The 17,998-nt window shown below is 43.3% G+C and overlaps 1 protein-coding gene across 2 annotated transcripts in view; it reads left to right on the forward strand.

Annotated features, from left to right (window-relative positions):
* LOC124798534 overlaps positions 1-17,998 on the forward strand; it is a 114,413-nt gene that overhangs the window by 55,998 nt on the left and 40,417 nt on the right. For both annotated transcript variants that reach the window (XM_047261983.1, XM_047261982.1), the window contains 2 exons: positions 13,061-13,934; positions 14,008-14,226. In XM_047261983.1, coding sequence (XP_047117939.1) covers positions 13,061-13,934; positions 14,008-14,226 — 1,093 coding nt within the window. The remainder of the gene's footprint in view (positions 1-13,060; positions 13,935-14,007; positions 14,227-17,998) is intronic.

Genomic DNA, 17,998 nt, shown 5'->3' on the forward strand with positions numbered 1-17,998 from the left:
CATGCAACTTGCATTTATATCCTTCCACAAGTCCCGGTCTCTCTGAAAACACACTCTCATATCTCATTATTACTTCATACAGGCCTCGTCTTTGTTCGTGAGTTACGTTTGACACACCGTCTACAATACTTTCCAATTCACTTTCTACACTATTGTCAATGCCGAGATTCCTCACGTTACAGTAGTTCAAATTCATAACTATGTCAATGGCATCCGGCCAGTTAACAATGTGTATAGGCTGGTATTGCCTATGCACGCCATCTCCTGCCTCGTCAAAACTAACTACTATTGTTTTATCTTGTGACGTACATGTCAAAGTTTTGCTTTCGCAATTAATCACTGCACTGTACTTTAATAGCCAATCTAACCCGATAATTACGTCCGTAGTTAAGTTTGGCATGACGACAACTCTTGTTCAAATCGTGCCCCACATATCTCGAAGTTGACAAAAATCTGTTTTGTTACCGGGTTACTGGCCTTCCCAGTAGCACCGATAATTTTCACTTCTGTTACTGGCGTTAACTACGATGCCAGGGCTGTCTTTCAGCAACTGAAATATTTTTCCAGATACAGCACTGAATTCTGCACCGGTGTCAATCAACACATTTGGTTGTAGGCCGTGCATTAACAGACACTACTATCTGTCTACACTTATCCTCGACTGTTTCTTTATTTCCCCACAATAAATCCTCGTCTATATGCAGGTCATTCCAGAAAAAAACATCCGGCTTTGATCGTAAATCCGGCTTATCTGGCGGCTTTTTCAGCCTCTGTTCACATACAGTTTTAATTTCAACACATTTGTCCTGAGGCTTAGTCTGTAGCTTCGCCTCCAATACCGAAACCTTTTCCTGTAACTCGTCAACTAGTGAGTGTTGCTTTCCTATCAGTTCACTAATTGTCACCTTCGTTGATTCCTCTTTGGTCAGATTGATCTCATCTGCCAACCTACCTGGAGGAATGTGCCCAGTAGTATCAGCAATTACTTCCTCTGGATCTGCACAGTCCACACTGCTACCGTCTGACCGTATAATGTCAGCTCTAACCTCATATACGCCGTAGTCTACGTGCTTTTCTACCAATCGTGTCTGGCTATCACTAAAATTTTCGTAATCTTTCTCCTTAATACTCTCGCATTGTTTAAACTGAAGTTTTGCGTCGGATGGGTCGGCTACTTGTACCACTATAACTTTCGGTAAGGTCTGCCGGTTAGGGCCAGAACTTTCTGTTACTACTTCAACATCGAATCTTGCTCGTGCTCCCCATTAACATCAACTACTTCTGGTAAAGTCTGTCGATTAGGGCCAGAACTTTCTATCACTTCACAAACACTATCTCCCTGCGGGACGAGACACGGCAAATCCTGCCCGCGCTCCCCATAAACACTTCTCACGTACAGGCCCCTATAATCTCTTAGTTTGTCGTATAAGCGACCGGACTGCCTTAACCAGACCTCATCCCTCTCTGCATCCCCTCGCTCGATGATGGACGTGTTATCCGACATCTGATCTTCTCTCAACAATTGCGAATCATTCTTAAACTCAATCTCCAGTTCCGCTGTGGGTGTTACAGCTGCCACTTTATAATCGATTTCCAGAACACTACTTAAATTGTTCTCACTGACATTGAATGTATTTTCTACTGCCGTGTCTACAGCTGATCTTCTACTTGTGGGCGCACTCCTTTCTCTTAACACTGGCACACTCTCCCGCCGTTGATTATTCCATACCGAATTTTCATAACGACGACACCTGGGTTTTTTCCTGTTATTGGGCCGCCAAAATTTCTCCACGCCCGGTCGGCCCCTCACCGGCGCGGCTAATGGTCTCCGTGTCTCGTCCCAGCAGATCTGCTCCTCGGATGCTGCTGAGGTGGCTTATCACACCTTCTGGCGTTATTACTATTCTGTGAAGCCTGTATCACGTTAGTATGATACTGGTTTCCGTCATTCCTGTTATTATTTGCATTGTACCGATTGTTATTACGGTCCGAACCATTATTGTTATTGCTGCCATGGTTGCGGTATGCATTATTCCCATGATTATCGTTGTTGTGGAACCTGTTGCTGTTACCACGGCCTCTACCACTGTCGCGATTATTGCGCCAATTGTCCTCGTCCTCAACTCTTTCCAGAAAATCATTGATTGTCTTGTAATTGCTTCCTACGTAGCATTTTGTATCATCTGGTAGTTTCTTGTAGATTTCCCAGACTATTTCGGATTCCGTGCGGTGATCACACAAATATTCCAACTTGCGGATCCAGCCCTCATAAAACTCCTTCATCGAGCCACGCGAATTCGCATCGAAAGGCCTCGATACGACAAATTCGCGCCAGACACTTTGTTGTTTTTGCTCTGACCAGTATTCAGCCAGAAACAAATTTTTAAACTCGTCAAAAGTCAGGTTCATAATGCTGAGGTTTAAGCCCCAACGCTTGGCATCACCAGCCAACACATCAATAACCACATTAATTTTTCTGTCATTAGTCCATGACCTGCGTAAAACTCTTTCACAATTTTTAATGAAATCCGTCGCGTGTATACCGACTTTTTTCAAGGGGTCGAACCGCTCCTCTGTCGTCAATAATTCCAAACTGTGTGCACAGATTGGCACAGAGCTCTGTTTTTCGTCAAGTTTCTTTTCTATTTCCGACACTCCCATAATTACTTGGCAAGTGGTTGTCGCAAGCGTTTCCACCTCCCTCTTTTTCTCTTCACAGGTATTAGCCTGCTCCCTCACTTTAGTATCTACTTCGGACACTAAAGCCTTTAAGGTTTCCACATTTTGTTGATCCTCCTTTTTCACTAATTGAATTTGTTCTGTCACCTTATTTTCGATGATTGGAGCAATTACTTCTCCTACACTTTTCTCGATTCTGCTAATTTCGGAATCAAAACGAGTATTTATGCTCGCAATTTCCGCCTGAACGCCTATCATTTCCTGTTTAAGATAACCGATTTCGGTATTAATTACAACAATATCTTCTTTGATTTTATCAACTTTTGTGTTAACAACTCCAACATTGTTGTTAACAACATTAATAGCTTTGTTCTGATTGTCTAGCTTCCTGTCAATTTTTTCAGACTGAGCTTCTTGCTTGGCAGACTGCGCTTCTTGCTTGGCAGCTGAGCCTTGATTTCGTTAATCAAAACATTCAATAAATCAGTTAAATTCCCGGAAACTACCGGTTTTACTTCCATAGCGGCTTCCTCTTTAATTGTCCCTCTGTATTCGTCATCAAGGGGTTCAGATTTAATTTTCACTTCCGATTCCGAAACATTTTCTAAAGTTTGGAATTCCATTTCTGCTCTTTGTTGCGTTTCGGCAGTCGCGTCTTTCATGCTAGCCACCTCCGCCTGAACAATAGATACCGCGGTGTGCGTTTCCCACTGTTCGACCGATTGTTCCGCATCCAAGTCTACCAAATTTTGGTAATTGTTGTCTTCACTCATTTTAGTAATTTTCAATATAAATGCCAAATCTCAATCTAATTAGGTTTTCTCCCACTACTTATACTTGCTGACGTAACTACCTGTTCATAACCAGTACTTTGTTACGAGATTTGCACAATGCAAAATTCGTGTCCAGAACAACCTCAAATCCGAAGATTGTCCTGTCACCAGGTCGCCACGTGTAACCTCCCCCTCACTTATCAACGTTCATGACAGTGAAAAATTAAACCGCGTGCACCTAATGGAAATTTGGGAAAAGCAATCGTCACCGAAGTTAATTTGTCGGTAAAGAGGGAGGAAAGGGTTACATCTAAATGAAAGGAAAAATTCAAATGAAATTTGTGGAAATTAATTTTGAGAAAAGGGTAAAATTAATAAAGAAAGTAAATGTGCGGTCGTTACGTTAACAATTAATTGGCGTTAATTAGATATTTGAGATTTGGGGAAAATTACGGTTGCCAGTCCCATCGACAACTACTATAATAACTGAAAATGAAAGGTTAATGCACATATATTTAGCACTAAAAGCATGGCAACTGCAGGTTGACACGTGTTGTGTGAAAACTGAATGTTTGTCAGAAAAGTAATAAATTTCGCTACACTCTGACTTAATTTAGCAAAAGAATTAATAAAACTGGAAAATTGAAGGTTAATTTAGTGACTGAAATTAATAGTGAACTTTGTTTCTGAAGCACTACGAAATTCAATAAAATAAGGTTAGTCTTGGGCAACCTCGTGCTTCCAGTCTTCCTTGTTGGTTGATTGAAGGTTTGAAGTCATCGATCGAGGAGGTGGCGACAGTCACTCATTGTCGGCCGTCGCTGTTGCAGAAGCCGGATGTTGGCGCGCCTTCTACTCGACACGGTCACCAGACGAAACGGGCTCTTGATGTGCGCCAGCTAAAACTTCCCATCCGCGACACCGTGTCAGAAACTATCATAGCAAGTAAAGCGCAATTACATGCTGCCAAATCCCGAAAGCGCGGCAACTCGCGGGAGCGTCACACAACACACCTGCTCCACCGCCCTACTCCAGCCAGACTCTCCCTCTGCCCACGCTCCACGTGGCAGAGTTAACCCCACCAAAGTTCCTACACAGTTTGGTTCTTCACACGACCTATCGATCTAATAGTTCGATAGCATAATTTTCCCTAGGCAAGACCCAGCGTAAAAATACAAATAATATTTACAAAACAAACCAATTATACATCATATAATAGAGGGAAACATTCCACGCGGGAAAATTTTGTGTGTATGCATGTATCTGTTTGTGTTTCTATCGACCTGCCAGCGCTTTCGTATGGTAAGTCACATCATCATTAAATATATATATAGGGAAACATTCCACATGGGAAAAATATATCTAAAAACGAAGATGATGTGACTTACCAAGCGAAAGCGCTGGCATGTTGATAGACACACAAACAAACACAAACATACACACAAAATTCAAGCTTTCGCAACAAACCGTTGCTTCATTAGGAAAGAGGGAAGGAGAGGGAAAGACGAAAGGGTGTGGGTTTTAAGGGAGAGGGTAAGGAGTCATTCCAATCCCGGGAGCGGAAAGACTTACCTTAGGGGGAAAAAAGGACAGGTATACATTCGCGCGCGCACACACACACACACACACACACACACACACACACACACACACACACACATCCATCCGCACATACACTGACACAAGCAGACATTTGTAAAGGCAAAGAGTTTGGGCAGAGATGTCAGTCGAGGCGGAAGTACAGAGGCAAAGATGTTGTTGAATGACAGGTGAGGTATGAGCAGCGGCAACTTGAAATTAGCGGAGCTTGAGGCCTGGTGGGTAACGAGAAGAGAGGATATACTGAAGTGCAAGTTCCCATCTCCGGAGTTCTCACAGGTTGGTGTTAGTGGGAAGTATCCAGATCACCCGGACGGTGTAACACTGTGCCAAGATGTACTGGCCATGAACCAAGGCATGTTTAGCCACAGGGTGATCCTCATTACCAACAAACACTGTCTGCCTGTGTCCCTTCATGCGAATGGACAGTTTGTTGCTGGTCATTCCCACATAGAAAGCTTCACAGTGTAGGCAGGTTAGTTGGTAAAGCACGTGGGTGCTTTCCATGTGGCTCTGCCTTTGATCGTGTACACCTTCCGGGTTACAGGACTGGATTAGGTGGTGGTGAGAGGGTGCATGGGACAGGTTTTACACCGGGGGCGGTTACAAGGGTAGGAGCCAGAGGGTAGGGAAGGTGGTTTGGGGATTTAATAGGGATGAACCAAGAGGTTACGAAGGTTAGGTGGATGGAGGAAAGACACTCTTGGTGGAGTGGGGAGGATTTCATAAAGGATGGATCTCATTTCAGGGCAGGATTTGAGGAAGTCGTACCCCTGCTGGAGAGCCACATTCAGTATCTGATCCAGTCCCGGAAAGTATCCTGTCACAAGTGGGGAACTTTTGGGGTTCTTCTGTAGGAGGTTCTGGGTTTGAGGGGATGAGGAAGAGGCTCTGGTAATTTGCTTCTGTACTAGGTCGGGAGGGTAGTTGTGGGATGCGAAAGCTGTTTTCAGGTTGTTGGTGTAATGGTTCAGGGATTCCGGACTGGAGCAGATTTGTTTGCCACGAAGACCTAGGGTGTAGGGAAGAGACCGTTTGATGTGGAATGGGTGGCAGTTGTCATAATGGAGGTACTGTTGCTTGTTGGTGGGTTTGATGTGGACGGACCTGTGAAGCTGCCCATTGGACAGATGGAGGTCAACGTCAAGGAAAGTGGCATGGGATTTGGAGTAGGACCAGGTGAATCTAGTGGAACCAAAGGAGTTGAGTTTGAAGTGGAAATTCTGGAGTTGTTCTTCACTGTGAGTCCAGATCATGAAGATGTCATCAATAAATCTTTACTAAACTTTGGGTTGGCAGGCCTGGGTAACCAAGAAGGCTTCCTCTAAGTGACCCATAAATAGGTTGGCGTACGAGGGGGCCATCCTGGTACCCATGGCTGTTCCATTTAATTGTTGGTATGTCTGGCCTTCGAAAGTGAAGAAGTTGTGAGTCAGGATGAAGCTGGGTAAGGTAATGAGGAAAGAGGTTTTAGGTAGGGTGGCAGGTGATCGACGTGAAAGGAAGTGCTCCATCGCAGCGAGGCCCTGGACGTGCGGAATATTTGTGTATAAGGAAGTGGCATCAATGGTTACAAGGATGGTTTTTGTGGGTAACAGATTGGGTAAGGATTCCAGGCATTCGAGAAAGTGGTTGGTGTCTTTGGTGAAGGATGGGAGACTGCATTTAATGGGTTGAAGGTGTTGATCTATGTAGGCAGAAATACATTCTGTGGGGGCTTGGTAGCCAGCTACAATGGGGCGGCCGGAATGATTGGGTTTGTGAATTTTAGAAAGAAGGTAGGGGTGCAGGGTGTCGGTGGGGTCAGGAGGTTGATGGAGTCAGGTGAAAGGTTTTGTAGGGGGCCTAAGGTTCTGAGGATTCCTTGAAGCTCCGCCTGGACACCAGGAATGGGATTACCTTGGCAAACTTTGTATGTAGTGTTGTCTGAAAGCTGACGCAGTCCCTCAGCCACATACTCCCAACGATCAAGTACCACGGTCGTGGAACCCTTGTCCGCCGGAAGAATGACAATGGATTTGTCAGCCTTCAGATCACGGATAGCCTGGGCTTCAGCAGTGGTGATGTTGTGAGTAGGATTAAGGTTTTTTAAGAAGGATTGAGAGGCAAAGCTGGAAGTGAGAAATTCCTGGAAGGTTTTGAGAGGATGATTTTGAGGAAGGTGAGGTGGGTCCCATTGTGACGGAGGATGGAACTGTTCCAGGCAGGGTTCAATTTGGAAAGTGTCTTGGGGGAGTTGGATCATTAGGAGGAGTAGGATTAGGTTCATTTTTCTTCGTGCAAAGTGATATTTCCAGCAGAGAGTACGAGCGTAGGACAGTAAATCTTTGACGAGAGCTGTTTGGTTCAATCTGGGAGTAGGGCTGAAGGTGAGGCCTTTGGATAGGACAGAGGTTTCGGATTGGGAGAGAGGTTTGGAGGAAAGGTTAACTACTGAATTAGGGTGTTGTGGTTCCAGATTGTATTGATTAGAATTTTGAGGTTTTGGGTGGAATGGAGCTGGAAGTGGGAGATTGAGTAGATGGGAGAGACTGGGTCTGTGTGCAATGAGAGGAGATTGAGGTTAGCTGGAAAGATTGTGATGGGTGAGTGAGTTGCCTTTCTTGTTTGTGTGTTTATCAACATTCCAGCACTTTCGTTTGGTAAGTCACATCATCATCACACACACACACACACACACACACACACACACACACACACACACACACACACACACACACACACACAGATATATATATATATATATATATATATCAAAACAATTACAATATATAAAGACACAGAAAGTCATATCTTCAGGTAACAAAATAAGGATAAAATTTTGTAGTACAATAGATGGAAATAGGAGGATATGCATTTCCGGCGTTTCAACCCCAGTGCCCTTGGTGAAGGAGGCGCAAGACCAAAGCACGCAGCGAAGCATTGTTGGTGGAAAGGAAGATAACACCATCCCTAGCTGTGAGGCAGCAACGCAAAGTGCAGTAGTTCTGCAACAGATCAGAAGTCTTAGCGGATGGACGATCTGGCCAACCCTTTTGAATACAGCGTAAAACCCAGGAAAGGGTATGGTCAGAACCCGTAGCAGCCGCCACCCGGTCCCCGGTGATGGGGAACCAAAACACAAAAGTTCGTCCCTATCGAATGCCAGATCAGGACCCATGGGAAGGTGAGACAGTGCATCAGCATTCGCATGTTGAGCCTTCGGCCGGAAATGAATCTTGTAATTGAAATGAGACAAGTAAAGAGCCCAACACTGGAGGCGGTGTGCAGCCTTGTCAGGAAGTGACGTTGAGGGATGAAACAAGGAAATAAGTGGTTTGTGATCCGTAACATGATGAAATTTGGATCCATAGAGAAAAACACCAAACTTATGAAGAGCATAAATAATGGCCAAAGCTTCTTTTTCAATTTGAGAATACTTTTGTTGGGCATCCGTGAGCGTTTTGGAGGCTTAAGCAATGGGTTGTTCAGAACCGTCAGAAAAATGGTGCGCAAGGACTGCACCGAACCCATATTGAGAGGTGTCCGTGGCAACAACAAGATGTTGGCCAGGTCGATAAGTAGCCAGGCACGTGGCCTGTTTCAGCATAGTCATCAATTTCTGGAAAGCCGCATCGCATGATGCGGACCAGTGCAAAGGCATGTTTTTATGCAACAGGCGATGCAACGACTGAGTCACCGAAGCAGCAGATGGTAAAAACTTGTGATAGTATGCTGTTTTCCCCAAGAAGGCCTGCAGTTCCTTAACAGATGTAGGGAGAGGAAGGGCATCGATCGCAGCAACAGTTTGCTGAAGCAGATGAAGACCATCCGGAGAGAGTTGAAACCCCAAGTACGTGATAGATGCCTGAAAAAATTTAGGTTTCTGAAGATTACACTTAAGACCGGCAGTCTGTAAGACATGAAAAAGTGTGCGGAGATTTTGAAGATGTTTGTCAGTGGTAGAGCCAGTGACAAAAATATCATCCTGGTAATTTATACACCCAGGGACAGTGAGCAATAATTGTTCCAAGAATCGCTGAAAGAGAGCAGGGGTGCTGGCGACCCCGAATGGAATTGTTGGTATTGATAGAGGCCGAAAGGCGTGTTAAGGACCAGAAACTACCGTAAGCAGCGTTGAGAGGAAGTTGATGATAAGCTTATTACAGCTCAAGTTTAGAAAAATACTGGCCTCCAGCAAGTTTAGTGAACAATTCTTCAGGTCGAGGCATAGGGTAAGTGTCGATAAGGCATTGAGCATTTACAGTGGCTTTGAAATCGCCACAGAGATGAATATCACCATTTGGCTTAGCCACGACAATGACAGGAGAGGACCACTCACTGGAAGTGACAGGAAGCAAGACCCCTGAAGCAGTGAGACAATCCAGCTCCCGTTTGACCTGATCACGAAGGGCCACAGGAATGGGCCGAGCCCGAAGAAACTTAGGCCGAGCAGTGGGTTTGAGCATGATATGAGCTTCAAAGTCACTTGCACGGCCTAACCCAGGAGAAAAAAGGGACAAAAATGTCGTTGACAAGGAATACAATTGAGCATAAGGAATAGCATTAGAGATGATATTGACAGAGTCATCTATGGAGAACCCAAAAACGCGAAAGGCATCGAAACCAAAAAGATTCACCGCGTTACTATGGTTTACCACAAATATGGGAACAGTGCGAACGACAGATTTGTAAGATACTTCAGCATCAAACTGTCCCAAGAGAGAAATCTTCTGTTTATTGTAAGTCTGTAATTGCCTAGTGACAGGTGACAGAATTGAATAACCCAACTGAAGATACGTCTGAGAATTGATGATAGTGGCAGCAGAACCAGTATCCACCTGCATGCGAACATCTCAACCAAGTATTTGGACAGTGAGGAATAACTTCCCTGAAAGGGAAGAAGTACAATTGACGGACAACACTGAATCAGAATCAGCGTCATGTTCATGAACATCATGTATGCGGTCGGATTTGCAAACGGATGACACATGACCCTTTCTTTTGTGGCACACGGCCCAACATTGTGGACAATCTTATCGTGAATGTTTCGTAAAACACCGCGGACATGAAGGAAGTTGCTGTGGATTTTGCTGCAGTTTCTTAGAGGTTTGTTTACAGTTAGGCCGAGGCTGTGCTTGGGAGCATACTGCGGCCACGTTGGTTGGCGGGGACACGCCCCATGCTTCGTCAACATCACACAGAGGTTGTAGTTCCCCGACGTCGCCCCATGCCTCTGTTTGCGCTCCAGCGGCGCGAGAAATTTCAGAAGACAGAGCGATGGATAGGACTTCATCTAGAGTCGGATTTGCCAACTGAAGGGCAGGTTACCTAACTTCTTTGTCAGGCACCAATCGGGGATAATAGCATCCCATACCTTGGAATTGGCATAGGATTCTTTGTGAACTTCATTAACAATTTGACACTTTCTACTGAGGCCATTAAGTTCAGCAGCCCAAGCGCGATATGATTGATTTGGTTGTTTTTGACAACGATAAAAGACAACACGAGAGGCTACCACATGCGTTTACTTTTGAAAATAGATGGACAGAAGTGAGCACATTTCAGCAAAGGACAAAGATGCAGGATCTTTCGAAGGAGCCAATTGCGACAACAACCGATACATTTGAGGTGAAATCCATGAAAGGAACAGAGACTTACATGTTTGTTCGTCCGCAACATGTAATGCCAAGAAGTGCTGTCGAAGACGTTTTTCGTAATCAGACCAGTCTTCCGCCGTCTCGTTGTAAGGAGGAAAAGGAGGTAGAGACAATGACGCGAGACGCCCCGAATTTGATGCCGCAACGAAATCATGAATCACATTTGTGAGAAGCATTTGCTGATCTATGAGACCTTGCAATAGTTGCTCTAAAGTAGCCATGGAAACATTTGAGTCAGCGATGGAAAAGAACAATCCCATCCTCGTCGCCAATCGTTATAACTTCTAGTTGAACAAATGTATTTCAATACACGTAAGTCACAGATCAAGTAAACAGAGTAAGATATGTGTACACTTTAACGGTCAAATCATAACTGAGTCCGAGTCTAGCTGCTGCTGGCTGGCTGGCCGCTTAGGTGGTGCTGCTGCTGCTGCATGGCTGGCAGACAGCGCCGCATGTAGAGGACGCGCATAACTGCGCGGCGGCACTTTGAAAGATCGGCGAGTCTCAACACAGACTTAATTAGTTCTTAGTTATCATTCCTCTTTTTTAATATGAAACTTGTGCATGCATGCCAACCTTGCTGCCCCCCCCCCCCCCCCCCCCCCCCCCCACACACACACACACACCCACAAACCATATAGATACCAAAAAGAACTACACCACAATAATGCAGACAGATTAAAGGCTTGCTCACATTGACAGGAGTGAGCGAAGGTGGAAGATATGAGGGGAGGGTTGAGAGGGGTAAGATGTCAGGAGCAAAGAGTGGGTGGGGAGGTAATGGAAAACATGACAGGGCAGAGGCAGGTAGATCTCACCGTCAGTGTTATTCAAAGTAAAATATTGATGCATTGCATGTTAATAAAGTTATGACCCTTCAAATAAGCACCTCAGATACATTTCCAGCATCAGCAGGCTCAGCTGTAAGTATTAGTCTTTTGTCATACAGTTTTTTTTCCCTGCAAAATCATCTCCCAAAAGTATTATTGTTTCTTCCAAATTCAGTCTTATATGGTGAATCCTACTGTAATTTTTTGACCTAATGAAATTCACATTAATGACTTTGTTTCTGGCACACAGTGGAAAGTGCATGGCCTTATTTTGGTTTCTTTTGTTGGTTTTCTGAGTGAAAAATATCCGAATCACTTAATAATTCTGGCAGATGAACTCAAAGTAATAGCAAGACATTTTGGCAATGTACTGCCTTCTATCACCAGTCCAATTTTACCTGCTGAACCTATGACTTGCAGCAAATTACGCATATACTCATTTTGGTATTGCACTCCCCAGCTTCACATAGCTATGGCCAGAGGATTTGTCTGATGTAGTGGCAATAATGTATATACACAAACCTTCTTTGTGAATCAGTTTAGCTATTAGTGAAAACTGTATCAAAACTGTTACAGCAGTTCCTGAGAGGTTAACCTTCACAAACAGGCAAAAAAAAAAAACTTTGGGGGCCTTTAAATTACAAGTTATATATTCAGAGTTATTAACTGGGATGAAACATTCATTACAGATACTAGTGACTCAAGAAACAGAATTCCAAATAACTTTTCATGGACCTCTGATTTCGAAGCCTTAGCCATTGTAATAAATTGACTCATATTAGTTAACATTGTAGTGGATGGAAAAAGCTCACATAGAGCAACACCTCACAGATCAGAGTATCTCAAACCGTCCTGGCAATTATTTTGCCTACAAAATACTGTAGATAATCTTTGAAAGTGATCTCTGAAGGTAGATTGATTTATTTTATATATTTATTAGACTTTTTTACAAATAGTTACTTATAGCTGATGAATTTACCTCACTGTGGATCTGAGAATTTATTATATGAATTTGCCAGGATATTCCTCCAATAATAATTTATTTTTGTTGAAATGTCAATTTAGTTCTAAAGTTATGAGAAAAATATTATGCAACTAATGTCTAAGTACCTATTCAGACATTACACAAAGCATTTCTAATCACACTTTTTTTGCACAGTTTCCTCTGTGGATTAACATTTAGAAGAAATTGTTTTGTTGTTTGCTTTTAGATGTGTAAACTGTTACTAGAGGCAGTATAGTGTAATAGTAATTATACATTAGTTACTACTTCGTTTGGAGTTTTGTTGCTATGTTGCTGTCACATAAGTTTATTCTTAGTTTCAATGATACTTTCTGATTTCAGCTGTTCCTATACCATAAATAAGCTGCACCATGCAATATTATTTCCTTGTTTACGATGATATTTGTAAATTTTAATCTTGGAACAAGTGAAAAATATACTGACAGTTATTAGGGACAATTAATGTAAAAGTTAATATTCATTTAAATAATGCTTATAAAATCCAAGTGATTAACAGCTCTCTATTTATTGCAGGAGCCACAGCACTGATGCTAGCAACATCATGTGGACACTATTCTGTTGTGAGACTGATTCTGGCATATGGTGCACTCGTTGACAGTACAAATGTGTTCTGCCAGTCAGCTATTGATATAGCTGAATCAAAGCAGTATAATGATCTTGTAGAACTCTTGAAAACGAAAGTAGCACATGATAGCAAAAAGTTTCGTCCCAACTTCTTGATGCCTTTAGAAATTCCAAAAATGGATTATAGAGTCAAAGAATTAGATACAGTTTCAGGTGCCACAGATATCCTTTCTAAGACAGCTGCTTCTCCTACAGCTAACAGGTTCAATTTTGCAACAGAGGAATTGTTGTCTCCTCAGACTACATATATGCCAGAAGTACCAGACACCGGTTATTTGTCACCTATGACTTCGCTGCAAATGTGTGGCTGTGAAACTTATAGTCCTGGTGACTCCATCTTTCTTTCTGAAAATCAAGCCTGCAAGAAAACAGATGACAAAACGAAACAAATTGTTTCTCAGCCTGGTAAGACAGTGGAAATGGAGCGTTCGTCAAATGATATGCGTTATTATCTCAGTCCACACAATTATCATTTCCCAAAAAAGTTTGAGGTTCCAAAAAAGCAAGAATTTTCAAGAAACATTGAGAAAAGCATTCAGGAAGAAAAGTTTCAAGATAATTTTGAACTAACTTATAACAAAATGTTTCAATATGACACGTGCAGTCAGCCCAGTTCCCCATATTCTCCTTCACCAAATTCTCTTTCACCAACATCAAGAAATGTATTCTCACATAGTGACCCTTCTGTAATTCATGAACTGAATGGTGGAACTGAGAGACAGAAACGTAAAAAGAAAGCCTTTTGGCATGTTATAAGGAGAAGGTTAGTTGAAAGTAATTTTCTTTCACTTTGCAACCCTCAGAGACAAGGTCTTCATACTCAGCATTACTTGCAGGGTGCGCAGTCTTGCACATGATAAAAATGGATATCATTTTTACCATCCTTACTGTGATTCTGCTGTTTCTAAAAAAAACACAATATCATCTCCTCGCATTTGGATAGACGATAATCTGAAATTCAAGTCTACTGAGGCAAATCCAGAGGAAGAAAAGGAGGAGTCTACTTGTAAAATGGTAGTATCTCCACTTTCTTCCAATGTGGAATCTGAAAAAAGGTACCAATTAACAACCTTAATATATATTTGAGACACAGTACATACGTAATACAGTGGCAATTTGTAAATAATATTAGCTTAGTTTTATTTAGATAAAAAGTGTTGTTATAAATGAATGCAGAAAGACATTTCCTCATTATCGCAGATGTAACTGGGTCTTTTGGACGGCCGAGTAAAATGTTATTGCATCCATTTGCTGTTAGGATGGGATTTGTGGGCGGTAGTTCCGGGTAGTTCAGAATGTGGCCTATGATAACTGTTGGCAGACAGGTGTTCTATGTACTATGCACACATGGGGCCTTCGCGGTCATCTTCCCACTTTCATCCAGGAATTTTTAACATACAGAGTTTTCTGGGTCCGTGTGGTTTCCTCCTTATCCCACACCTTTTCACAGGAGAATGGGGTGCCTCAGAGCTCCGTACTGAGTGTCATCCTCTTTGCCATAGCCACAATCCAATTATGAAATGCCTTCCAGCTGGCATTTCCAGCTCTCATTTCGTTGATGACTTTGCTATTTATTGCAGCTCCCAGCAGACATGTCTCCTGCAACACTGTCTTCAGCATTGTCTGGACTGTCTTTATTCGTGGAGTGTCACAAATGGTTTCTGCTTTTCTACTGCCAAATCCATTTGTGTCAACTTCTGGCGGTACAAGGCATTTCTTCCACCGTCCTTGCGACTGGGTGGATGCAACGAAGTTCTTAGGGCTTATGTTCGATAGGAAACTCAGTTGGTCTCCCCACGTGTGTTACCTGGCTGCATGCTGCACCCTGTCCCTCAATGTTCTTCGTGTATTGAGTAGTACCTCTTGGGGAGCTGACCAGATTGGCCTCTATCAATCTCTTGTCTGCTCCAAGTTGGATTATGGATGCATTGTCTACTCCTCTGCACAGCCGTCTATCTTATGCTATCTAAATACAATACACCATTTGGGGATTTGTCTCGCCACTGGTGCCTTCCGTAGTAGCCCAGTTGAGAGTCTCTAAGCAGAAGCCGGTGAACTACCACTGTCATACCAGCGTGACATCCTATGCAGTAGGTATGCGTGTCAGCTTTCTTCCATGCCGGGCCACCCAATCTTTGACCCTTTTTTTTAATGACATTCTTGACTGCGAATACGAGATGTATGTTTCTTCTCTGCAGCCTTCCAGTGTCCGCTTTCGTCACCTGCTTCAGCAGCTGTAGTTCACACTTCCTGTCACTTTCCGAATGGGTGAGAGCCCTTCACCACCTTTGCTTCAGGCACAGGTTTGTATTCATTTTGACTTCAGCTCGTTCTCGAAAGATTCATCTCCCGAGCTGACCTATTGCTGCAAATTTCTCAAACTTCGCTCACAACTTGCTGTTAGCATATTTTTGTACACTGATGGTTCCAAGTCGGCCCATGGTGTTGGCTCTGCTTTTGTCGGCGGGGATGATAAGTTTCAATACCGGCTTCTCAACTAGTGCACACAGTTTTTACCTCAGAGCTTTTTGCCATCTATCAGGCTGTTCACTACTTCCGGAGGCACCAGCTTACTCGCTGTGTGATCTGCTCTGACTCCCTCAGTGCCCTTCAGAGTCTGGGTGATCCAGATCCAGTACACCCCATCGTTCTATGGATCCTAGACTGCCTCCAATTGTTTCCGGATGGGGGAACCAAAGTGATCATGTGGCTTCCTGGCCATGTTGGTATGCCTGGGGATGACGCTGCTGATGCTGCAGCCAAGGCCGCAGTCCATCTCAATTGGCCCGTCTCTTACTTTGTTCCCCCACAAGATGTTCGTACTTTTCTCTATCGGCGTATCATGTCACTTCAGTATGACCATTGGTGCTCCCTTCATGGAAACAAACTCAGAGAAGTTAAACCTCTCCTAACCGCCTGGTCAACTTCCTCCCGGCCGTCTCACCGTGAGGAAATAATGTTAGCTCTGTTGCAAATAGGGCACTGCTGCTTTAATCACCGCCACTTGTTGAGTGGCGATCCCTCACGCAGCTGCCCTTTCTGTAGCCAGCCATTAACAGTCAGACATTTCCTGATCCTCTGCCCCTATTTTAGTCACTTACGTCTCAGGGTCGGGCTGCCACCCGCTTTGCCGGACATTTTAGCGGATGACGTGTGAGCTGTGGCTCATGTTTTAAGTTTTTTTAAAAAAGCAGTAATATGACAAAAGAGATCTGATTTCTACCTGGTGACTCCGGTGTCTTGTTGATGTCTTTTAGATACTCTTCTTTAATGTCTTGATGTTTTAGATTTGTTTTTTCTTCCTTTCTGTATTGGACCTTGAAATGGTTTTTTACCCTCGCCGTCCCAGCATTCAATGGTTCTATACTGGGCACTTATGACCTTAGATGTTTTGTGACCAAAACACCTCCCCCCCTCCCCCCCCCCCAAAAAAAAAAGAAAACAGTTAAGAGAGAGACATGCTGTGTATGGACGTGCATTGTCCTGTTGAAGAATTCACACTTTTTTCTTTCTTTCTTTTTTGCATGATAGGTAACATGAGAACGTGGTGTAATGTTGTGCCATTCCCTCAGTCATTACTAGCTCTAACCTGAAGTCATATTAGATGGCTGCCCAGACCATAACTCCAGGAGCAATGTACCTCTCCAAAACATTGGAAGAATGGAACTACTCTCCAGGTTGCTACCATACTCACTGACAACGGTCATGTGGGATAATGCAGAACTGTGATTCATTGCTGAGTGCAGTGTGACACCATTCAGTAGTGGTCCATGCTCCCAGTCATGACACCATTCCACACTGCTTGTGTTGTGGTAATGGCAGGCTATGTATGGGACAGTAAGTCTCTAGTCTGGCTGCTGATAAGCTCTGATCTATAGTGCAAGGTGCCACAAATGTTGCAGAGAATCTATTTCTAGTTCTCGGACAGCAGGCAGTGCAAATGTGCTTGGTGTGAAATACAGAAATCCTTCCTTGTAGTGGTCAGAGATGGTTGACTGGAATCTTGATGATGGGCATGCCTGCTCCTGTGTTCCCCAATCACATCCAAATCCACCGAAAATCTAGATATTTCACAATTTGAACAGCCGGCAAAATGGAGACTTGCGCTGAGGCCCCTTTCAAACCTTCAGGTGTTGATAAGACTTACTCACATAAGTACATAGCGTCTCTGTATCCATTACAGTTCTTGCTCAACATCTGACACTATTCATGCTCCTTATACTATACCCTATCAGGCCTGGCGACAAGACTAATGCACCTTGGTGCTCATTCTACATGTTGCAGAGAATTGCAATTCTAACCATTTACAAAGGGGCTATCCAATGATTTTATGTACAGGGTGTAACTAAATTACCTTTTACAGACTTTGAGAACTGGTTTCTTATAACAAAATAAGAAAAAAAAAAGTTCAATAAACTTGGGTTCCAAAATACATGTACCTTAAGAGCTATGAGCACTTGTTCAATGGAAGGGATATTTCGTAGTAGCAAATATAAAAAAGTTTTAGAGCCCATGTTTACTGGACATTTTTGCTTGTTGTTATCCATACTGCCTCCTCCCAAAATGTGGAAAGCAAAGAGCTTGAAGCGGAAGATGTATGTTTCATAGTATCGAAAATGAACTAATCCTTGTAGTTCTTAACCCTCGAGTGGGCACACCGTTCTTCATAACACATGCAGGTGTGTGGCACACATGTACACATGTAAAGAATCACTGTCTTTTTTGTTGGCAAGGTAATCGATATGAGTAAAATCATAGTTTAATCACAATTTAATTAAACAGCAATAAAGTAAATTTACATTACAGAGCTAAATCACTATTTAAATA

This window comes from Schistocerca piceifrons, chromosome 5 (assembly GCF_021461385.2).
Source record: "Schistocerca piceifrons isolate TAMUIC-IGC-003096 chromosome 5, iqSchPice1.1, whole genome shotgun sequence".
NCBI classification, from domain to species: Eukaryota; Metazoa; Arthropoda; class Insecta; order Orthoptera; family Acrididae; genus Schistocerca; species Schistocerca piceifrons.